We start from the raw sequence: 22,760 nt of genomic DNA, 5'->3' as shown, positions 1-22,760 counted from the left end.
AAAAGAGAGAAATGGCGTAATAAAAGGAAAAAAGCTGGTAAGATACTGAGAGGACTCTGTGAACAGAATGTCCCATTTATCTGCTGATCTTTTGTTCCTGGACCACGGAGTGGTAACTTGCTAGGCCAAAGCCAGCTAACAGTTTCATGGGGGTGGTTGACATAAATGAATCAAGATTAGGTACTGTGGAGGCTGCAGTACTAACTCTGCGCTGAATAGCTTAGACAAGAACATATGCATTTTAAAACTTGCCTGCAAACCCTTAGTATCCCAGCACATTGTTAGCATAGATAAAAATAGCACAAATTGATGCAGATGTTGAAAAGCTTGTATAAAAGCTCCGAATATGTCTCTTTTCCTCCATCCGCACATACTTGCACAAGTTGATGTTCCCTATCGCAATGCATGTCAGGTAAAGGCCATGACTCTTGATTGAGAACAGGACAGTTAGGAAAAACAATCTTTTGGGGCTGACATTCAGAAAGGTGGAACTCTTGCCTTGCTTATCACCTTATGCATGCCATTCTAGCAGCTTCTTGGACCAGAAAACCAGTACATTAAATAAATCCTCAATCAGTATGACTCAAAAAACTGAGAATTCGGGCAACTGTAGGCCATGGATGTAAATTTGCCAATTTCCCTGGAATGGCTGGGGATACACTACAGAGAAGTAATATATGAGGGGACCTAGGTGCTCTCACTACCCTAACTAGGTAATATCATCAGTGCATTGATGACGTTACCTACGGTAGTTGGGTATGAAATACCTGCAAGAAAACAAGCAAGCTCAGAGTGCACCAAGGACCCCTCATTTCCACCCCAAACTACAAATATTCTCCTTTATTGGAAGTAATGTATGTCCATAAAATACTTTAATATAAGTAGGGAAAATCGGAAATCATAGAAAGGGGTTTTCGTTATTTTTAGTGCATTAGGAAGAGTTAAGGGAGACCACCTACAAATAAAAACTTGACCACATTCAATATGCTTTGGTGCTCATGGGAATCCAGTTGGCATGACAGCTTGCCCCTTATGCCCCATAGGGGATTGGCCTGGGACAGTCATGGCCCTTCTTGGGAAATCCCAGGGCTTGTCACCCAACTACATTCCCAACAATTTGAGGACACCAGGCAGGGGAAAACTGATGCAACACATGGGCAATTCTTAAGATTAGAGACCAGGAGTCTGGTAGCACCTTTTCCCACTAAAAAATATAAGCATGAACTGCAGCTTTTAAAAAAAACGGTTAATGGGAAAAGGTGCTACCAGATTGCTATTTTTTGTTTGGCCATCATAGACTAACACAGATCTCCTGCTCCTAAAATTGGAAGAGTGTATACCATTTTGAAACAGCTGGCAACATACAACCCAAGCAAATGCTTGCAAAGTCCCAGTAGGGAGGCAAACTTCTGAATGCATGTTTAACTTCATTGAGTAAGGCTGATCTTTTTTTAACACGGCAACCAATTTATCATCTTTAATTCAATTAAACCTATATCATTGCAGGCTTAAACTGAAGCAAGCTAAAGGATATTGTTAAACACTTCATGAGCTGGAGGCATCAATGCAAAAAACTGTTTACAGCCTAAAATGTAGTAAGTCATCTTCTCTTTTTCCATCCCTCTCCTGTTCCTCATTTTTTAAAGGAATACTGTTTTTAGAATGAAGAAATTGAGACTGAGACGATAGATGTTTTACAACAAATGTTGTAAACAAGGTCCCGGAGCAGCATGCCTCAAACCAGTGGCTTCTAATGGTATTGGACTTATTTTCCAACAATTCTTAGCCTGGACATTATTTATTTATATTTATTTATTTGATTTGTCAATCGCTTACAAGATAATAGATATAAGTATAAACATGAGTAAGAATACAGGAAATAGATACAAATAAATGGGGACAATAGGACAGGAATGGTAGGCCTTATCTGAGGGAGATGAAACTCTGTCCAACAGATCTGTAGGTTTCAGAGATCCAAATGAGGGGAGCTCAGGAAACTAGGAGTGAGCAGAAGAAACAGCCATCACATCCCCAGGACTTCCTGAGCAGTTCCTGAGTTCTGAGCAGTTTCTAACACTCCATCTTCAAAGTTCAGATGTCATGTCTAAGTGAAGAATGGAGGTGCAATACATCAACCAATCCATAACACCAAGATGCTGCAGTTCCAGTTGGTGATGTAACTCCACTAAGCAGAGTGATATCTTATCCTGCAAAATTCACTCCCCACCACCGAATTTATATTTCAGAAACGGAGCTTAATAACTGGAGAACTGTTATGGGATTCTACCAGTTCGCACCTATTCACTAGAACCAGTTGTTAACATTCTAAGCGGTTGTTAGAAAAATTACTGGCCTAATCCTGTAAGGAAGGCAGGAAGGAAACATTCTGGTGTTGCTTACAGAAATTGCCTCTCCATTAACCCTTGTTACATTTTTGGCAAGACTAGACTTCCTGTCTCAGGAACATCTTTGAAGTTTTTTTTCCCCTCTTTTGCTGGTACTTTGCTTGTGTGGAGTGACCATTCAAAGTAACAATGGCACTGAGAAAGGTGACTTATGACCATTTTTCACACTTATGACTGTTGCAGCATCCCCACAGTCATGAGAGGCCAGGCGAGGAGATGTGTGCCTCGATGTGAGTGCTGTTGAGCTGGCCACACCCAGCCAATAACAGGACCACCAAGCCACGCCCACCAACTTAGCTATGCCCAAAGAACCGGTTGTTAAAAAATTTGAATTCCACCCCTGAATTGTCCCCCAAAAGCCTTGGAAGTAGGTCTCCTCAAGATGATCCTTCATTGGCTGTGAGATGAAGAGAAAGTGGAGACACTAAAATGTAAATCCCCAGAGCCTTCTATGAGTGCTTTGCAAGCTTAGCACTGGTTTGGCTGATTCATCACAGTAAGGCCATTTTTGGTAGCATTTCCATGGTAACCTGTAGCATGCGCTGTAGTTCAGGCAGGGTGAAGTAATTGTCTACCAAAGCTTCATACCTTGATTTCAACAAATTATTCCCAAACTATTCCAAAAATCTATTTTTAGCAAAGGGAAAAGGAAGCATAATTCTTTGCAGAGAGAAGAGCTCTGTGGTTCCAGTCCTTTAAAATCCTTTTGATTTGTAAATTATACTGAGGGAACTCCCATCATTGGCTAACGTTTGAGATTATACTCTGTTAGCACAGAAATGGGGGCTTTCTCCATTAAAATGTCACCAAACTACTGTATATTTCCTAGTCTCTCTCTCACTTCTGGCTGCGCTGAAAGGAGCTGCTGGAAGATGTAGATCAGCAACATCATTAATGAATAACATTAATGAAAGTAGCGGAATTTCCCATAATGAGAACCTGGATTGAATGTCAAATCCTATCCAGTCAGGACATGTTTGCCCAATTTAGTGAAACAATTCCGCCTTGGAGCTGTCTCACTATTTTGTCCGGTAGAAGAAAGGAAGAATAGGTACATGACACACATATCAAACAATTTTATAAAGGCTTGAATGAAGTACGTACATTTATGTACATTTGTGAGTAACTTGTCAGGGCATTCCCTGGTGCATAACACTACAAATGAAGAACTCTTCATATTCCTTTCCTTCAGTCATTCCAAGGCATCAGCTTTAAAAAAAAAAAATCTTGAAAGAAAAACGAATGTACCTGTATCACAACTGCTAAATTGCTGAAAAAGGAAGGAGGTTTAAAACATAGTTTAGAAGGGTGCAGGGGAAAACCAACTGGAAGAAATGAAATGGTTTTTTTTTAAAAATTGCAGCATAGCCTCCCTTCAGAGACCCAGCCTAGCTCCTAGCTCAGGGGTCCCCAACCCTGGGTTACAGCCAAGTACCAGATCGCGTCACATTTGGAACCAAGCCATGGAAGTGGCAAGCGAAAGTGCACACACAGCTGCACTAGCACGAGCAGTGGGCAAACAAAGTGCGTGCACAAAGCTCCATTTGTGCGAGTGGCGGGTATGTGTGCCCATCACTTTTGCAAATGGAGCTATGTGTGCATCTGCTGTTTGCATAGAACCATCCCTCCCCCCCGCCTGCCGGGGCCACAGAACTGGAAAGGTGATAGCTACTGAACATACATATTCATATGGCTGGCTTTTTGTGGGTGGGTGGGGGCTGTCTTAGGTTTAAGAAAGGTATCTTTTCAGAAGTCTTAAAAATATTTCCCCCTCATTATGCTGGTACTTCATTTTTAACTTCCTTGGGATCCTTTTTACCCGTCTTCTGAGACCATTCCTAGACAGAGGGGTAATGTTAATGCTACAACATGTCACCATATTCACTCAGAAGTCAAACCGTTGGCTGCATTTGAACAACATGCGGTAAAGTGTGTGTGTGTGTGTGTGTGTGTGTGTGTGTGTGTGTGTGTGCCTCCCCAGTGATGCCTCTGGAAGTGTGACTGGCCACCGTCAATAGTTGCCAATAGTTGCCATTTCCGTTCCTATGCATCACCAATTGAGCATAAAGCTTGTCTGTTTTGCCAAGCACTCCCAGCTCATCACTCCACTGCCTTCCGCTCACTTGATGTGTGACACATCGGCCATGTTGATGTAATTAGACAAAAGAATAAGGCCCTTTCAAAAGAGCAGGAACATTTTCTTCATAATTGCTGCCTGACAGGTAACTGACATATAACACCTTCATGCCCGTGACCTGTAGGTGGGAAAACTGACAAGGGGCTAAACCCATGTTTCTACGAACCCACCTACATCTACAAAGGAAGGAGCAGGGATTGCTGGCTGCATCCTGCTGGTAGGAGATGTTTGACAAGGGGTGAAATGAGGTTAGGGGATCTACCAGTAGGTACCAAAGCAGAGTAAGGACTGGTGATGAAGGCAGCCTTTATGCTCACATACAATACTTTTTTTGCTGGCTCCCCTGACTGCAGGAGAGCACTCTGGCATGACCACCTGTAAGCCATAACATGATTGGTTTGGTTTTGACTTGGTGTATATTGCTCAGCAATCCTAGTCGTTGTCATTTGTAAACCATGGGGAACAACGGTTAGCCCTTCTGGGTAGAACAGATAAATGCCATCAAGATCAGGACTAGCTATGGAACCTCCGTGGCGCAGTGGTTAGAGTGCAGTACTGCATACTACTCCCACTGCAATTTGGCAGATCGAATCCCACCAGGCTCAAGGTTGACTCAGCCTTTCCGAGGCGGGTAAAATGAGGACCCAGATTGTTGGGGGGCAATATGCTGACTCTGTAAACCGCTTTGAGAGGGCTGTAAAGCACTATAAAGCAGTATATAAGTCTAAGTGTTATTGCTATTGCTACTTTTATTGTAACAGCTAGAGTAATAGCATCCTGCAAGTCTGAATGTGCTTTCCCCTCCCTCCCTTTATCTTCATGCGAACTAGGGAGGGGGCTAGTTTGAGATGCTTACTCAAGTTACTTTCCTGCCCTGGGCTCAGGCCCTTTTAAACTGACTGTTGCCTTGGTAGCAGCTCTTCCTCCTGTCCTTCAAGGCCATTCTCTCTGCCCTCTACAATAATTTAGCATGCTGTGGAAATTCAACCAATGTTATTGAAAAAAAAAAAGCAATTGTTAAGCAAATCACGGCTTGATATAATGTTTGAACTCAATCACACAGTATGATTGTGTGTGTACACATATACCATAGAAAAAGACTTGTGAGAGTCAAAAGAGTCAACTCACTATCTCCCAGTTTCTAGCATGGTGCCTTATCCACTTCATCAAACCGGCTCTCATTGGTAGAAATAACAATTGATTATATAATCAGCATGTGTTTTACAATTTACAATTTTTAGTATATCCTTTTAAACTGCTATATAACTTACTAATATTTCTTTTCTCCAAAAAGTTACAGAAAATGAAGTTCTTGAGACATAGGTCAGTGGAAACCTTCTGCAATTACAGTATAATTTTGGAAGGTACAGACTGATTTGTATTTGCAAAGTGAATTAGAAAGCTTTTTCTTATCAGGCATAAAAGGTCAACTAGTTGTAAATTATAATTCTATTCTCAGTCCAGGCAGAAAGATACCAACATTTATAACTTTTTAGAGCTACGTTGGTTGAATGATAATGTGCCACTCAGTCAAGCCACATGTAGTTTGCTAGGGAAATGAAGGATTTATATTTTTGTTTTTCTGCTTGGACTCCTTTTAAAGCACTTTCATAAGGGTAATGTAAAACATTTAAACTAATTACGGGCATGGATTCATGTCCATGTACATTTTGCTAATGAATTTTTTTTTGCAAAAATATGAGAAGATAACTTAACATTTACACAAAGTCAAATCCAACGATTAGCAAATTTAAACAGATTTGCACCAATTTGATTTTTTTTTTAAAAAATGTTGTTTTACATATTGGTATATAACTATAGAATTACAGGCATAAATATTTCTGTTTCTATAAGGAACAAGCGCCATGTTGGAGTGGGTGACGTATAAATTTGTAAAATCAGATTGGCAAATAAAGACATTGAGATGACTAAGTTTCCCCATAAGAATTAAGTATCTCTGTGATTCTGGCCAATTTTCCAAACATTTTCCATGTGCTTATAAGCCTATGTATAAATTAATGGAATGAAGTCATGCTTTACAAAAACTATCCAAGTTTCTTGTGTTGTTGATTTTGCATATGTGTGCATGTTTATCTTAGCACTTTAAATACTGTCCTCCCCGTACTATTTGCATAAATCACATTTGAACATTTTGCAATATTTATGTATTTTGAGGAACATGCAAACTTGGAATGTTATCTGAGAAAGACAAAAATAATTTACATTGTACATGAGTTTCTGCTTCAGTTCTCCAGTCAATGTTATTTTTAAGTAAATGCCCAGACAGCAACTTTCTAGAGCTGTATTTACAAGTGCTCTAACCCATGATTAACTGAACCATAGTTAATTAGATTAACTGAACTGCCTATGTTCACACAACAAACTGAATTATAAACTGACTACAGGGACAGTTTTTGCATGCATTCTATCCTGCTGAATTTGCCCATATAATCAGCCTAGTGTGTTGGACTGAACTCATCTTAAGCTACAAGTCTCAGGAGCCAAAACTTCCTAAAAACAACAATAGACTTTAGAAACCTTTAGCCCGGGGTCATCCATCACAGAGCTACTGGCTATATTTGTACAACATGGTACTCCAGGGTTTTCTCAATTTATGAATTCACTTTACAGGGTGGCTCATGTAATGTAAGCCAATTTTGCCATCTACGTTTTTATGATGTATTTAAGCCACAGTGTATCAGAACATATTTTAACTTAGCGTGTTGAGGAACTCAGCTAGAATGCAGTTTGTTTGGGCCTTGGGTTTTAATGAACTGCATGTACATAGACTTTGTAATTTGTACACAGTGGAATACAACCAAACTCTGCCATGGTTTCTTCAATAAATAATGTTTCAACAAACTATGCTCAGTGTATAATATGTAAATCTAGTTTTTGTGGGCCTGTTCAAGGCTAAAAAAAGTACCTGTTCAAGGCTAAAAAAAGATTGATTCTTTCTTGTGGGTTCAAAATAAAACGGCAAATCTGTTGCATAGGTATTCAATAACTGACTATAGTGAGCCATAATATAGCAATAGCACTTAGATTTATATACCGCTTCACGGTGCTTTACAGCCCTCTCTAAGCGGTTTACAGAGTCAGCATCTTTCCCCCAACAATCTGGGTACTCATTTTACCCACCTCGGACGGATGGACAGCCAAGTCAATGTGGAGCCGCTCAGAATCGAACTCCTGGAGTGAGTAATGAGTTAGCCCTGCAGTACTGCATTTTGACCATTGTGCCTACCATGGCTCAGTTTGACTTATTTAATGATAACCCACCCATTAATCATGGTTATGGAAATTATAGCTTAATATATGATCTCAGTTACACTATTCTCCCTTAACTACCATTTGGGAAGCAGTCCAAATATATAGGAGAACCCAGGGATGCCTTCTCAGAAGTCTGAGTCTTATGAAGCTTAATTCCATGTATTTGTAAGATGAAACCTTTTATGTAAACAAGAAATGTGACACACTTAATAGATCCCCCACCCACACTGTTCAATCCTGTTCAATTCTCAGAGACTGCTGGGACAAGTCTTGGCAAGGTTTTTCAAAAGTAGTCTGCCATTGTTTCCTTCCTAGGGCTGAGGAAAAATTACAGGCCCAAGGTCAACAGTTGGCTTTGTGCCTAAAAAGGGACTAGAACTGACAGTTTCCTGGTCTCTAGTCTGATGCCTTAACCACAATGTACAGGGGTAGGATTCTACCAGTTCGCACCTATTCGCTAGAACCAGTTGTTAACATTCTAAGCGGTTGTTAGAAGAAATTACTGGCCTAATCCTGTAAGGAAGGCAGGAAGGAAACATTCTGGTGTTGCTTACAGAAACTGTCTCTTCGTTATTACATTCTTGGCAGGACTAGACTTCCTGTCTTAGGAACATCTCTGGAGTTTTTTTTCCCCTCCTTTGCTGATACTTTGCTTGTGTGGAGTGACCACTTAAAGTTACAATGTCTGATGGACAGCCGTCTGAAAAAGGTGACTTATGACCATTTTTCACACTTATGACTGTTGCAGCATCCCCACAGTCATGAGAGGCCAGGCAAGGAGATGCGTGCCTTGATGTGAGTGATATTGAATTGGCCACATCCAGCCAGTCACCTGACCACCAAGCCATGTCCATCCAGTCACATGACCACCAAGCCATGCCCACTACCTAAGCCACGCCCACAGAACCGGTTGTTAAAAAAATTCAATCCCACCCCTGACAATGTATACCAAACTGGCTCTCAAAGAATGGAGTACACACCTTCTAAGTTTTTACAAATTGTACCTCCTTGTAGAAAATAAAATCAATATACTTCATTGACTTAATTAATAATAAACATAACCATGATGGCGAACCTATGGCACAGAAAGCCATTTCTGTCGGCATGCGAGAGGTTGGCCAAAGAGCCTCACTGTTCATGTGCCTGCACCCCCCGCCAGCCAGCTGATTGTTGGGTATCTGTCATGCATGCATGGGGGGAGATGCATGTGCAGGGGGTGGGGTGCGTGGGTGGGGTTGCATGCACATGCGCAAAGGCATGAAGCACATGGGGGTGTTATGCGCAGAGGTATGTGACGCAGGGTGGTGTGCATATGCGCATAGGTGCATGTTGTACCCATAGGGGGTTGTGCGTGCATGTGCAGGGGGTTGGGGGGGTTGCGCGCACATTGCATCATGGGTGCAGGCACGCAAGTACACACACACACACTTTCGGCATGTGATGTGGAAAAAATTAGCCATCACTGATATAGAATATACCCGGGGTGGGCTTCAAAACTTTTAGCAAAGGGTTTTCTGCCTGGTTGCACCATGCACCATGGCTGGGAGGGCATTTTTTACCTCCCCGGGCTCCAGAGGCTTTTCTCAAGCCTCCAGGAGGGTGAAAACAGCCTCCCCGGGCTCCAGAGGCTCTCTGGAAGCCGGAAATGGGCCCATTTCAGGCCTTCCCAAACTTCTGGGAGGCCCGTTTTTCATTGTTCCGGAGCCTCCGTGTGCGCCCTGCACTTACCTGCATCCAAAACGGACCGTGTGGGGCAGTGGTGGTATTCAAAATTTTTTACTATCAGTTCTGTGGCCATGGTTAGGTGGATGTGGCCATGTGACTGGGTGGGCATGTCTATTTTTTTTGCTTTTTTGCAGCCATCCCCCCATATTTAGGCCTCAGAGGAGCCTCCGGGGGGCATTTTTGCTTCCAGAAGGCTATTCTGGGGCTCAGGAAGAATTAAAAGGAGCCTGGAGGGGGCACACAGCATCCCCTCAGCTCCATTTTGGGACCTTCCTGGCCTCAGAAGAGCCTCTGGTGGGGGGCATCTTTGCTCTCAGAAGGCTCCTCCGGGGCTCAGGAAGGCAAAAAAAAAGTGGAGGTGGGGATAAACCCCTCCCTCCATTTTTTGACTTCCTGGGCCTCAGCAAGGGGGATCCCAGCACAGCTGATCATACAAACAGCTGACTGTCGGGAGACAAAAAAAAGAAATACCTTAAGGGATCAGCATCAGGCGGGCGGGGTAAGTGAGCATTGGGCGGGAGGGGCAAGCGAGCCAGCGGCAACCGGGTCGGGGGGCGTGGCCAACCAGAACTTACTACCGGTTCGGCGACCCACGCCAATTCTTTGCTACCGGTTCGCCTGATGTGGTGCAACCCAGCTGAATACCACCACTGGTATTGTGGTGTGGCAACTCCTGGGAGGGAGGGCAGGGCCAGTCAGGATTGGGATTTGGGGGTTTTCCGAAGTGCACAGAATCTTAGCTAAGGGCTCTCTCGAACCCCTGTGGACCCCCAGCAGCCCACCCCTGAATATACCTCTAAACTATGTGGTAACTCTTCCATAGATCACAAAGAGATACTTTTTATCCATTTGTCACATACCTAAGTAGAAAATAAATAAATAAATATGTAAAGTACAAGTATATGTAAGTTTGCTATGGAGAAATAAAGGTAAATTCTAAATATGAGCAACACTTTTATTAGGAGCAATCAAAATATGACAAATTAGCGTTTATGCAAGATCTCAAATGTTTCCAATGTCCCGTCCAAGCAACTAACGGAACAGGCAGGAAATAAACCCCTCAAATCAAGTCTGATTTTGCTGCCTCGAGGCTGGCTTTTTCACCGGTCAAAGATATGGAATGTAAACTGAATGAATGAGTCACAAAGTTAGTTACGGCAAGAATCAGATTACCCCGGGACAAAGAAGCTGCGACTCCACCTCTCTGTCGGAAACAGGACAGGCTAGCTCAAATCTTTCTAGTAAGTTTGCAAGTGTCTTTACACCACGCCTTTTGCTGCACTTTTGCCTACTTGCATTGCGCCTCTCATCTAAAACATTGTTATGGGAGGCGTTCGAGAACAGCAAGAGGAAAGAGAAGGAACGCTTCCATTTCCATCACAATACCGCACGTTTAAGGAGAGTACACAAACGCCTGACTTCTGCGCAAGCTAATTGGAGACATGCAAATCCCTTCCATCTCTAGCACCCCATTCATTTCTTTCTACGCATCCTCTCTTCCCGCGTTTCGGCGGGTTGATACACAAGATTCTAAAAGCCCCGCCTCCCTCTCCGTCGTATTTCAGCCCCTTCTCTTTGAGCGGTTTATAAAATGCCAAACTCCAAGAAGATTTTTTTTTTAAAAAGGATCATGCTGCAAGGCGTTTTGTCAGTCAGGAATTCATCGTGCAAATCTAAGCTTTTTTAGATCCAATCAGCTTTAGAATCCGTTTATTATGGGTCGCACAGCTCTGCTGCCATACGCTGCGTGCGTCGCATTTTGCATGTGGCAATCTTACAACTGGATGGTCCGCCTTGTTTGTTTTTCCATAGCCACAAAATATTGCAGTTGGTCCACGGAATACTTATGCCCTTTCTCGGGAAGTGGGCCACCCTGTGGCTGCATCACCATGCTTTACTAAAGTGATCCAGTTTTCCTGAAGTAGCGCGATCCACTAAACCCCCAAACTAATCAAAGGACTGGGTAATTTACGCCACCCTAAATTAAAAGGTAATTACTTTGTGGGTCCGCGTCGGAAAAAACCAAACAAACCTGAGTCGTTTGTAGATTGGGGTTAGAAAATCTGCTCTGCTAAACTCCGGACGACCGCTATGCGGTGCTAGGTAGCGCTAGTGCGGATTTTTGTTGTACAGTTGAAGGTGGGGGGGAATAGAGGCTAAAAAAGCAATAGAAAAGTTTTATTTCGCGGCCTGGATATTTTGAATCTTACAAGAACTCCTCCCCCAGCGATAAAAATGTCAGGAACGTTTCCATTTTTGGGGGGGGAGGGGGTAGTTTGATGGGCCAACTTTTTTCTTAGGAACCTAGAAGGCTTTTTGATCAGTATGAGAGCTTTAGGTTTGTTCCCTGTCTATCTCTTTTTTTCATGGAGGCAACTTGACTTTTCAAAAGGATTAAAAACAAAAAGGTTGGCACCGACAATTAAACTATGAATCCTAATCGGCAATTGTGCATTTCCCTCCCGAAAACCGTCCTGCCCGAACTCTTCACAAGATCATTGAAAAAAACTTCGTCGGCGGCTTGAGCGATAATTTTCACTCGGGCAGCGGCCTCTCCCCACCCCCAAAAAGGAGGCAGGTCAAGCGGGCTCGTTATTTAAATCCCTCCATTGAACCAAACAGGCTCTGGAAAAGCGGGGGGGCGGGGGGAGGAGGAGGAAATAAGCAAAATGCTTCCAAGAGCGCCAAGTCGTATAGCCTGACGCGGAGGAGGGAAACCTCGGGGCTTGACAAACTGGATTGCAACACTCCGGAGGCCGCTTCTCCTTTAAGCGGGGCCAGCCTGGCTCGCTGGCGCTTTCCCTCCCTCGCAGGGCCCGCCTCCTCAAGCACGACACGCCGCTCTGATGGCGAAGCCTCTTTTTAATTGAGACTGTCAGGCTGGATCCACGATGGAGCGGGAGGGGGCATTGGAGCAGCAGCAGCTCAGCCGCCTAAATCCGACCAAAGAACGGTAGCTTTTTCCAAAGGAGGGCCGGCTGCCAGCGGCGCCTGGCAATCCATAGCTCCGCAGGATCTTCCTCCCAAAGGAGTCCGGAGGGATTCGCTCTCGCCCGCACCTCCCGCTTCTGTCTCTCGGTTGGCAAGTGGAAGGGGAAGCAGCAGCCTAGCCGCGGGCGAAGCAGCGCAACGCCGAGCCTTTGGAAACGGCCGGGAGCGCGACCCTCCAGGCGATCGCCGCTTCGGGACGCCTCCCCCCGTTCCTTTTGTTCAATTTCCTTCTGGGTGGGTTTTGGGGACGGCGACGGAACGCTTCTTTCTCCACCCCACCCCCTTCCTCCGAGAGTGATTGGCTTTGGACGCGCGCGTCCCTCTGCTCTCTCCTCCGTCCCCGCTCGCTCCTTCGCTCCTCGTCCCCTTGTTGTGCGATCCTCATGAAAAATCATATCTGGGGCAGCGACCCCCGGGCTCCCATGGCTGCAGCGATGCCGTGGAAGAGCGTGGAGTGGCTGCAGGAGGAGCTGGAATCGAGCGGGGGCAGCTCGCTGCTGCTGCTCGACTGCCGGCCCCACGAGCTCTACGAGTCCTCGCATATCGAGACCGCCATCAACTTGGCTATCCCGGGCCTGATGCTCCGGCGCCTCAAGAAAGGTAATCTGCCCATCCGCTCCATCATCCCCAACAACGAGGACAAGGAACGCTTCGTCAAGCGCTGCAAGGCGGACACCGTCCTGCTCTACGACGAATCCACGGCTGAGTGGCAGCAGGACGGCGGGGCCCCCACCTCAGTCCTCGGCCTTTTGCTACAAAAACTCCGAGACGACGGCTGCAAGGCGTACTACTTGAAAGGTAAATGAGGAAGGGGGTCGCTCTCAGACCTCCTGACACGGGATTGGGGAGCTTTATATTTCCTTCGTCCTCCCTTTATTAGATCAGCCGGGCAGGAGGCTGCGACTCCCCAGCCGGAGCAAAAATTCCCGCCTAATCGCAACCTAACCCCCCGGCCCCAATCTCGCTATTTGTTCTTATCTCTCCATTTCCCTCTGTCCTCCTATCACGTATTCCCTGTTTCCCAATCTTAGTTGTTTTGCTGCCCTTTACCGGAGGTTTTTTTCCCGCAGAAAAGATAGAAAGGCTGAACGTCGGCATTAAAAAAAAAAAAAACAAGCCCAAAACAAAACAGGCGAAGGACTTCGAAAAGAGCGCGTGTCTTTCCTTCCTTTGGATTCGGCGGAGCAGGATGTTGCTTTTGCTTTCATCGCCGGTTTGATTAAGTGTTGTTTTGCAAAATGGTTGCATGTGCTTGAGTACTGTACACGCAGGTACTGGCCTCTGGGCCTCTCTGGTCTTGGTTCAGTTTTCTCTCTCCCCTCCCACTTCGGTAGGAACGGGAAAATGACGCCCCTGCGCCCAAAAAAAACTCTCCTGGGAGACATCATGCTCTCCCGAAGGAGAAATTCTGGCGAGATTCTTCCATAACTATGAATGGGAAAAGTCCAGGAAAGCCGGCTTCAAGCCAACCTTAGGTGGTGATTGTTTACTCTAGGCTTTACCTTGCTCCTTTCCTCTATCAGCTACCTTAGTAACCTTCGTTTTTAAAAGGAGAGGGAGACTAGGTGGCCCTGTGTTGGACTACAGTTCCTATGAGTCAGAATAGACAAGCCATTCGGAAGTTCTGGAGGGCTCTTGCCTCCTTGCCTTTCCAGCCATCTACATGTTTTCCTTTCCCCTCCTGTCTTGGTGCCCTTTAGCGGCTCTTCCCTCCACAGATGGGGAGGGAAGAGCTGACAGCAAGGAATAGCTTGTTCTACCCCTTGTCTGACTGCCAGCCTAACTTTTATGCAATGGTCCCATTTGCTCCACTATACTGTTTTGGTGATATGCAGAGAAGGAGCCTGTAAATAACCTTAGAGAGAGGAGGCATTATTCACTGCAGGCAGTTTGCCATTCTGCTTTTTAATTGAAATTTATTTGGCAGATTAATCTGTTGTGTCTTGCGCCCTGCTTCCTCTTCTGTGTCTTTGAAGGCCCCGACTTGGTAGATCAGCCTTTGCCTTTGAGCCACTTGCTTGAGCTAGATGATGTATCTGGCCTTTTGCTGCATTGCATTGAGCTCTGCCTCCATTCCTCCCTGAAGTTCATTTTGAATGAAGACCTTAATTCATTAAACTCCCCATTCAGCTTTTCTAAAACACTCTCCTCCCCTGGAAGCATTGTGATACAGTTACTCTGAGTGCCAAGGTAAGGATAATTGCCTTTTCCCAGGACACATACCAGCATGATCACTTGGTGGCAGGATTGAGGCAGAAATAGAAAGTGATACTGAGCCAAAATTGTCCATCTGTCTGTACTGTGTAAGTAAAATTAAAATTGCAGATTTCCAAATAGCTCAAGGGAAAGGAAGTACTAAATAGTGCAGAAGGAAGAAATTGTTCTTAGGATAGGAGATCTCTTCCTGTATGTATGTATGTATATTCGTATATGTATGTATTTGCAAGCAGTTTAATGAAAGCTTTCCTGTGCATTGCCCCAATTTTCCTCCTTCAGTATCTTTCTTGGTACATGTAAGGTATGTTTTTAAAATTATTTAGCCCAAGTGCTGTACTAATACCACCATCTTTCCTCTTGACAATCCCAGTTCCTTTAAACTAGCCTTTTTAACAGGAAATATTGAGGAGTTAAGCTGATAATTTTCTCTTTTCCTTTCCTTTTCTGATTTAGAAGAGAGCCTGAATGGGAAATGTTTCTAGTTAAAATTCCAAAATGGCTGTTTCATATTGTCTTTTCTTTTTCAGGAGGGGGAAAAAGAAACCTGATTCTCCCCTTCCTGTTCATGAATACAGCTGAACTCTGTTTGGTGACTTTATTCCAACTGTGCCAGGCCATTTAAATATCTCTAGGTCTTTTATAATGGTACTGATTTGTAAAGTGTTGCTTGGATGCCTATTAAAGATTCAGAAGACAATTTCAGGTTCCATGTATGTACAACATTGAATGTAGATAAATATTCTTTGTGTACATTTCTATATATGTAGCTCTTTTTGATTATGTGATCATAACTATATGGTTAGCTATTTAGCGGAGTGCAAAGAATATTCACATATTGCAATTTTGTTAACAAATGAAGTTTCCATTCCTGTCTCAAATTCTTCAGAAACAGAGTGGCTTCTATATACCTATTATTTTTAATATATTACTTTCCTATTTAAAGCTAAACCAATTCCCTCTAATCTGTGTCTTTAAACATCCTTGATAGGTAAACTTGAAACCTCTTATTCTCAGGTTCGTCACCTTTTTCAACAGGACTTCTGTAAATATGTACTAGGTAATTTAGCAGGGGAAGCATCTTATTATAACTGAATAGTCTTGAAAAAACTACAGCTGCTGAATTTCTGCCTCCTACAGAGTTCTAAGAACACAGAAGCTCCTCAAAAATAGAATAACTTTTAATTCCAAACTTAGGAAATCTTTATTTTAATACTTTTTCTTTTAAATCAAAAAGTAAGAGTGTGTCTATATGCTTCCTCAGTTTGGTTGTCCACTTTTTCTTAAAGAATGCCAGTTGAATGATTGAATACTTCCTTTTATCCTTCCTACTTTAATTGCTTCCTTTTCTCCATGCAAAAACTAGTTGTTAAGGAATAGATCCAAACCTCCAAATAACATTCCCATTTTTGAGTTCTCCAAATTCTTCCTTAGACAGGATGTAAACATATGGGTAGTAGGTGCAAGAAGACAACTGAAGTGGACTCTGTATTAGGGATTCTGCATTTTGTCATTCTTTTAAGGTTGCAGTCATTCAAATTGGGCTTTGATGTGATGCAGGTTGCATCAAAGACTTCCTTAGCAAGTTGGGATGAAGAAGCAACGTGATGTATCAACTTTTAAAATATAAAACCCATCTATTAATCCGATAAGTCTCTATCTTTAATTAAAATGCTGTGACACAGTTTTGGGAAAGGTTAAGCTCGAGACAAAACAAAATGGGAGACTCTGGCAACATGATTCAGTTAAATTAGTGACACTTAAAATGTAATTCTAAACATTTTTACTTGGCAACAAATTACAGTAAGTGCTGTATAATAGGGTTTTAAGGAAATGTCTGTAAAATTGTTAAAAGTTCTTGCTATATTGGTACCACAACCTTTAGGGTTCCTAACATTTTACTGTCTTCTGCTTCATGTGATCTGCAGACAGTGAGATAACACTTGTCTCCATGGTATAAAAACTTTCTGATTAGAGGACTGCATATTATTAGGCTGCTGTTTAAAATAGAGGAACAGGCCAGGCCTGTTTTAGTGAATTGGCAGCCGAGATTACTATGGCAGAGGTTGAGAAAATCAGGTAGTAGCCTTATACACAGTTAACTGAAATAAATCCACGTGATTTTAAACTTCAAATTGCCTTAAGCTTCTTATTTCTACAAGCAATACTTCTTTTGGGGGCCCCCAATGTGACTCCAGCTCTCTTGCTGTTAAATGTATATATTTGTGTGTTGTCAATCTTTAGTTTTAAGATTGATTTCATATTCATGGAATCTCCTGGGCCTCCTTGGAAAAGTGGTATCTTACAGCATAAAATTAATTTCTTTAAATCCACAATCATGGTTTAGGGAGGTTATATTTAAAGAGCAAATTTCTAAGACCTCACAGACTTTTAAGAAACATGGCATTAAAGCATATCTTCTCTTCACCTCCCACAGGTGGATTTAATAAATTTCAGACCGAATACTCAGAGCATTGTGAAACCAATTTTGACAGTTCTTCTCCGGCCAACTCTCCTCCTGCCTCAGTCCTTGGTCTGGGTGGACTCAGGATAAGCTCTGATTGCTCTGATGGAGAATCTGACCGGGAACCCAGCAGTGCCACCGAGTCTGATGGGAGCCCAATCCCAAACAACCAGCCGGCGTTTCCTGTCCAGATTCTTCCCTATTTGTATCTGGGTTGTGCCAAAGATTCCAGCAACTTGGATGTCTTGGGCAAATACGGCATCAAGTACATTCTGAACGTCACTCCCAATCTTCCCAACATGTTCGAGCATGACGGAGAGTTCAAGTACAAACAGATTCCCATCTCGGATCACTGGAGTCAGAATCTCTCCCAGTTCTTTCCTGAAGCCATCGCTTTCATTGGTAGGTGTGGGCACCCTGTTGTTGACGTCACAGCCCTTTTGAGTAATGTTCTATCATAATCTAGCTATTTTCTGCTCTTACTACTATCTGCTTGCTATAGAATTCATTTATCTAAGTTTAGATTTGGCATGTGTGAGTTAGTAGGTACTGGTACGTGTGCCAGCATTTATATGCTTTAAATATAACTCAGTTTGGCCGCAGGCTTCATTCCAGTTAAAGCCAGAAGATTATTCTCCACCTGACTTCAGTGACTTAGAAATGATAATATTTGGAATAGATTACAGGGAATGAATTGAGTAAGGCTTTTGATTTCTGTTTTAGAGGTTCAGCTTTGCACAAATGAGCTTCACATATTCCTCCCCCCAAATAATATATTTCAAGCAAAAATCCATTCCAACCCAATGTCTTGGTTTTTTACTCATGTTAAATGTTGGAGCTTATATGGTCAGCGTGGTCCCATGATTCCTGATTAGACTTTGAGTTGCCTAGGAGAAGAGAATAGCTTCCTTCTTCACCTTCCTACGTCCTGGAATCTCTCCATGTTGCTAAGTATACACCACTGGAATCTTTGTGTCCTACCAAAGTTGCCACCATTTCTTTGTGTTCACATTAAATAACCTCAAAAGTTCTCAGAACAGCTCTAAAATCACAGAAGAAAACTTGGCTCTGGCTCACAGAAACAAAACACACCCCTATGCATTTACCATTTGATCATTAAAATTAGTCTTGGTACATATACTGGTTCATTAACATGTAAAAGTTACCTGAGGGCATTTTCGTGTGAACCAGATAGTATTACTGTAGGTGTTATTGGCTCCAACATTGAAGCAGAAATCTAAAATGTGAGAGTTTTATTTTAAAAATTGAGTATTCCCCTTCAGTATTTCTGGCCCATTTCGTTTTTGAAATTGCAATTGTACTGCAGTTTTATCTGCCACATTACATATGCTACAAATAATGTAGCCACTGGCCAGCCCCGGGCTCTTGCTGTAGCAGCAACATACGCTTGAGTCAGTTGTTAAATGTAAATAAATCAAAGTTGTATTCTTCCTGATATTCCATATATTCTAAATTCATATTTTTATAGAAAGTGGAGGCTTAGATACTGATTTCCAGAGAAATACAAGCTGGTCTTTGCTTCTGTATTATGTCAGTTGATCAAAAGTTTTGCATTTGCTTAAAGGGCTGTTTGTGGAATGTGGTATTTAGATACTAGCTTAGTCAAAACATCCTCTCCTATGCAAACCACAATTTGGTTTTTAGAACAGGAAATGATTACGGATTAAAATAGAAAAAAATGTGTTCAAATAGAACACTAGCACACATTGGGGGAAACTTTTTCATTTAGAAGTCAATGCTGAGTGGTCTGGCACTGATTAATGTCTTGGACCATGATATGAAATGAAACAAGTTCATTCCTTAAATTTTCTTCGGTGTCATAGCGTTTATGAACTCTCAGTCTGTTCTTTAGCTAAATTACAATTTTTTTCCAGTCATAAAATCCATCCCTCAACATGTGTCCTTTCATAGTCATGTTGAAATCAACAATGTGTGTAAGAATATATTGTATCAATGATGTCCCATCAGTAGAATATATTGTTAATTACTCTCCATCTGTTCTGGGGTCCTTCAGAGTAGATTTGAGATATGCAAAGGAAAACAACAGGAAGACCTGTTGCCTGAGCTAAAATAAATGTTAGGTACAGTTGCCTGAAGCTAAACACAGAGAAACATGCATGGAGTTGCAGTCTTATCCTTACTTTATTGTAAAGATATCAGATAACTATATTTAGGATTGGGATGTAGTATTTGTTATGTGTAGACATCATAATTAACATTCTTCAGTTACTTTAGCCTGTAAAAACGGTTCACCCTTAAGTAGGAGATTATCTGCTTGAATGTAACGAAACATGTAATGAAAAAAAAAATTGTATTTCTTGTAAAGACTTTAAACAAAATTTAGACCTTTAACATCCATTTGAACCTGGTTGGGTTTATTTGGGAAAAACAAACAATTCACTCAAGTTCTTTCCTTTATAGTACTTTTTTTTTTCATATGGCAACATTTGTCAACTTAACTAGTTGTAAGTCAGCCAGCCAAATGCTGATTAATATTAAACAGAAACAAGGATTAAGTAAGTTGTGTCTTTAATAAGGTTCCAGGAACTTTGGATGCAAAACTATTGTTGTAACTTCTGTCATTCTTCTCAAGATACGTCTGGCTTGTTTCTTTATCATCTCCAATTATATCAGTTGCTTACATCTTTATGTGGCAAGACAGCATGAACTAATATTTAACTGTCCTGATTACACCAATCTGATTGTCTTTGCATCTAGGCAGCATGTGAGACTCAAGGGAACATTGAACTTTGAAGAAAAACTGCTTAATTAAAAGTGCATTTATTATAAGTTTTAATCTAAGTTAAATTTCCCTAATTCTACCCTTGCTTTAAACACCCCCCCCACCACCACCTTTCCCTTTTTGTTGTTCAGAAATCTCACATGTTCCTTCCTGTTGCAGATGAGGCCCGTTCCAAGAAGTGTGGCATTCTGGTCCACTGCCTTGCTGGCATTAGCAGGTCTGTAACAGTAACTGTGGCCTATTTAATGCAAAAGCTCAATTTGTCTCTGAACGATGCCTACGATTTTGTGAAAAGGAAAAAGTCCAACATCTCCCCCAATTTCAACTTTATGGGACAACTTCTGGACTTTGAAAGAACTTTGGGACTCAACAGTCCATGTGACAACCGCTCGCCTGGGGACCAGCTGTATTTTACCACCCCAACCAATCACAACTTGTTTCAGCTGAACACATTGGAGTCCACATGAAGGAGATTTCATTGGGGGGAACGTCAAGCCTTGAATAGCTTCTCTTGAGCATTTCAAATTCATTAACGGGAAAAGTTTTTTTTTTCCCCAGTCAGCTTTGAAACAACTGGTTTCTCCAAGCCGATCTACCTAGTTGCTGCTTAATTGAAAAGGTGTGCACCATTTATTAGTATTTGGATGCAAATCCAAATGGTTCGGAAGAGTTACTTCTCATTCACCGGAATTATTTCATGTGGCGGATGGCCTGACATTCTGACTGCAGCTGTTACTGGCAATAACTCTTTTCTAATTGTGGGTAGAGACTGATACAGTAAACTCATGCACATGTAACACACACACACACACCAACGTATTACTGGATCAGTGTGGGTTGGCTTGGTGTGGAAAGTAAAGAAGACTCATGCACTTAGCAAACTTGACCAATAAGTGTTGGCTTGAGACTGTTGTTTTACATCCCAGTTTACTTTTTTTTTTAAAAAAGAGGTAATATTATACTCTTTCTTGGGTTCAAGCTCTTTTTCAATATGTACGTTCCTGACTGTTTGTACAGACCAGGTTGCAAAACCAGTATTTTATTCTGTTTGTGTTCAATTTTATGTTTTTTAGATATAAGAGAGAGAAAAAGAGGAAAAAAATTCAAATGTTTCTATTGACCAAATGCATTTTGCACACTCTGTAAAGCCTCAATATGTTCTCTAGCATGTTACTGGGGGTAGGGTGCGGAAAAGACACAAGAAAGACCTGTTGCTATACCTGGGTAGCATCTTAGCTGGAGTTTTCATGATTTATGAGAGCCAGTTGGTAAAGTATGCCCCTCTGCAGCATATTCACCCTCATAACCTTTTCTGCACTGACTCTGCCAAGGTGACTAAGCACCAATGTGCTATCTGATTTTTTTAAAAAAATCATCCCATCCTATTCTGTATCCATCCCCAATCTGTTCAATATTACCTGAGATAACATCTCATATAACCTTCACCCAGAGCTGGTAAAAGCACGCTTGGAGGCTCTTGGTTGCAGCGCACAACCTTTTTGACTGTTAACATCACCAGCTGGCCTGAAATCACTCCAGCTTTCAAAGCAATGAAAATGCCGTTCATGTTGTTAGCATTTATCTGGCACACTTGATTCTTATATACAATGGGTGCATATATATGTACGAGTGCATATATATATATATATGTGTGTGTACATAAATAAATACATTGCATGGAAGGAGCAGCCTGGAGTTGAACAAAAAATCAAACAATATTGCTGTTGTAGAAGGCTTGAGCACAGATTTGCTAAGGCAGCTTCCCTCACCTGGCACTTTCCAGAGGGATTAAGATGACAATGTCCACATTTCCTATCAAGGCTAGTTTAGTCTAAGGCTGCCTGACAATTCTGGGAACTGGGGTGCCAGTATGTGAAGGATACCAGTTTGGGAAGGTAACTTGGGTACAACCAGAAGGTACTTTAAATAGGAAACATGGGAAGCCATGGGATTATACTACTTAGGAAAAAAAAAAGGTGTTTGTGTGTGTGAGAGAGGGAGGGAAGGCTAGTTAACTATGGAGGCCATTGGAGGTTTTTGGGGAGAACTTCTTTGCTGTGCCTTCTATAACCAGAAGACTTGTCTATATTTCTCATTAATGTATTATACTAGATGAGAGAAAAGTGGTTCTTATTTTTTTTCTCGGGAGGAGGGCAGAATGGACATGGAAAAATATTGGCTGCAGTGTAGTCCTTCCTTTTTCCCACCTCCTTTTCCACTTTCACTCTCAAACTTTTAAAAGCCACGGAGTCTTTTTCCCCCTCCCCCTTAAATATTCATTTTTTTTTAAAAAAATAATAATAATCCGTTTTTCAAAAGTAAATAAACCTCCACATGGAAGAATGTTTAATGCTATCACATCATGGAACTGTGATGTGTATGTGCGTGTGCGTATGTGCTTTTAAGAAAATATTGAAATGATTTTTTTTTAATGTATCAATGTTAGGGTTATTGGGTCATTTAGGCAGGAAAAGTGGAGCACTACACACGGATGGGCAAGCAGATGAGGAATCTCCTAACTGCATCTTACCTCAAGGAGAAGTTTTCTTTATCAGGGATTTTAGTGCATCTGTATCTTAAGCTGGTTTCTATAAAGGCTTCCTGTGCCATTGGTGGTCTACTTAAAAATGCATCCTCTTCGTATTTGCGAGAATTTGTTAGTGAGGGGCAGCTTTTGCTTTCTGTGTTTAATGAAGGAAAAAAATGAGTGACCCTATATATCCTGAACCCAATATTGGGACTTTGTTTATATTGCAAATAAATACTATTTTTTCTTTAAAAAACAGT

General features: G+C 42.1%; 1 protein-coding gene across 1 annotated transcript; it reads left to right on the top strand.

Annotated features, from left to right (window-relative positions):
- Positions 1 to 12,181: 12,181 nt before the first annotated feature.
- DUSP7 (dual specificity phosphatase 7) lies at positions 12,182 to 22,756 on the top strand. Its single transcript, XM_026725022.2, has 3 exons — positions 12,182 to 13,329; positions 17,183 to 17,611; positions 20,133 to 22,756. Exons 1-3 carry the CDS (start codon positions 12,915 to 12,917, stop codon positions 20,438 to 20,440), a joined length of 1,152 nt encoding a protein of 383 aa, XP_026580807.1. The 5' UTR covers positions 12,182 to 12,914; the 3' UTR covers positions 20,441 to 22,756.
- The last annotated feature ends 4 nt before the right edge of the window (positions 22,757 to 22,760 follow it).

Source organism: Pseudonaja textilis, chromosome 2 (assembly GCF_049901715.1).
Source record: "Pseudonaja textilis isolate UNSWEBS1 chromosome 2, rPseTex1.2, whole genome shotgun sequence".
Lineage (NCBI taxonomy): Eukaryota > Metazoa > Chordata > Lepidosauria > Squamata > Elapidae > Pseudonaja > Pseudonaja textilis.
Note: the sequence above shows the minus strand (reverse complement) of the source record. Positions and strands in the feature narration are given on the sequence as shown.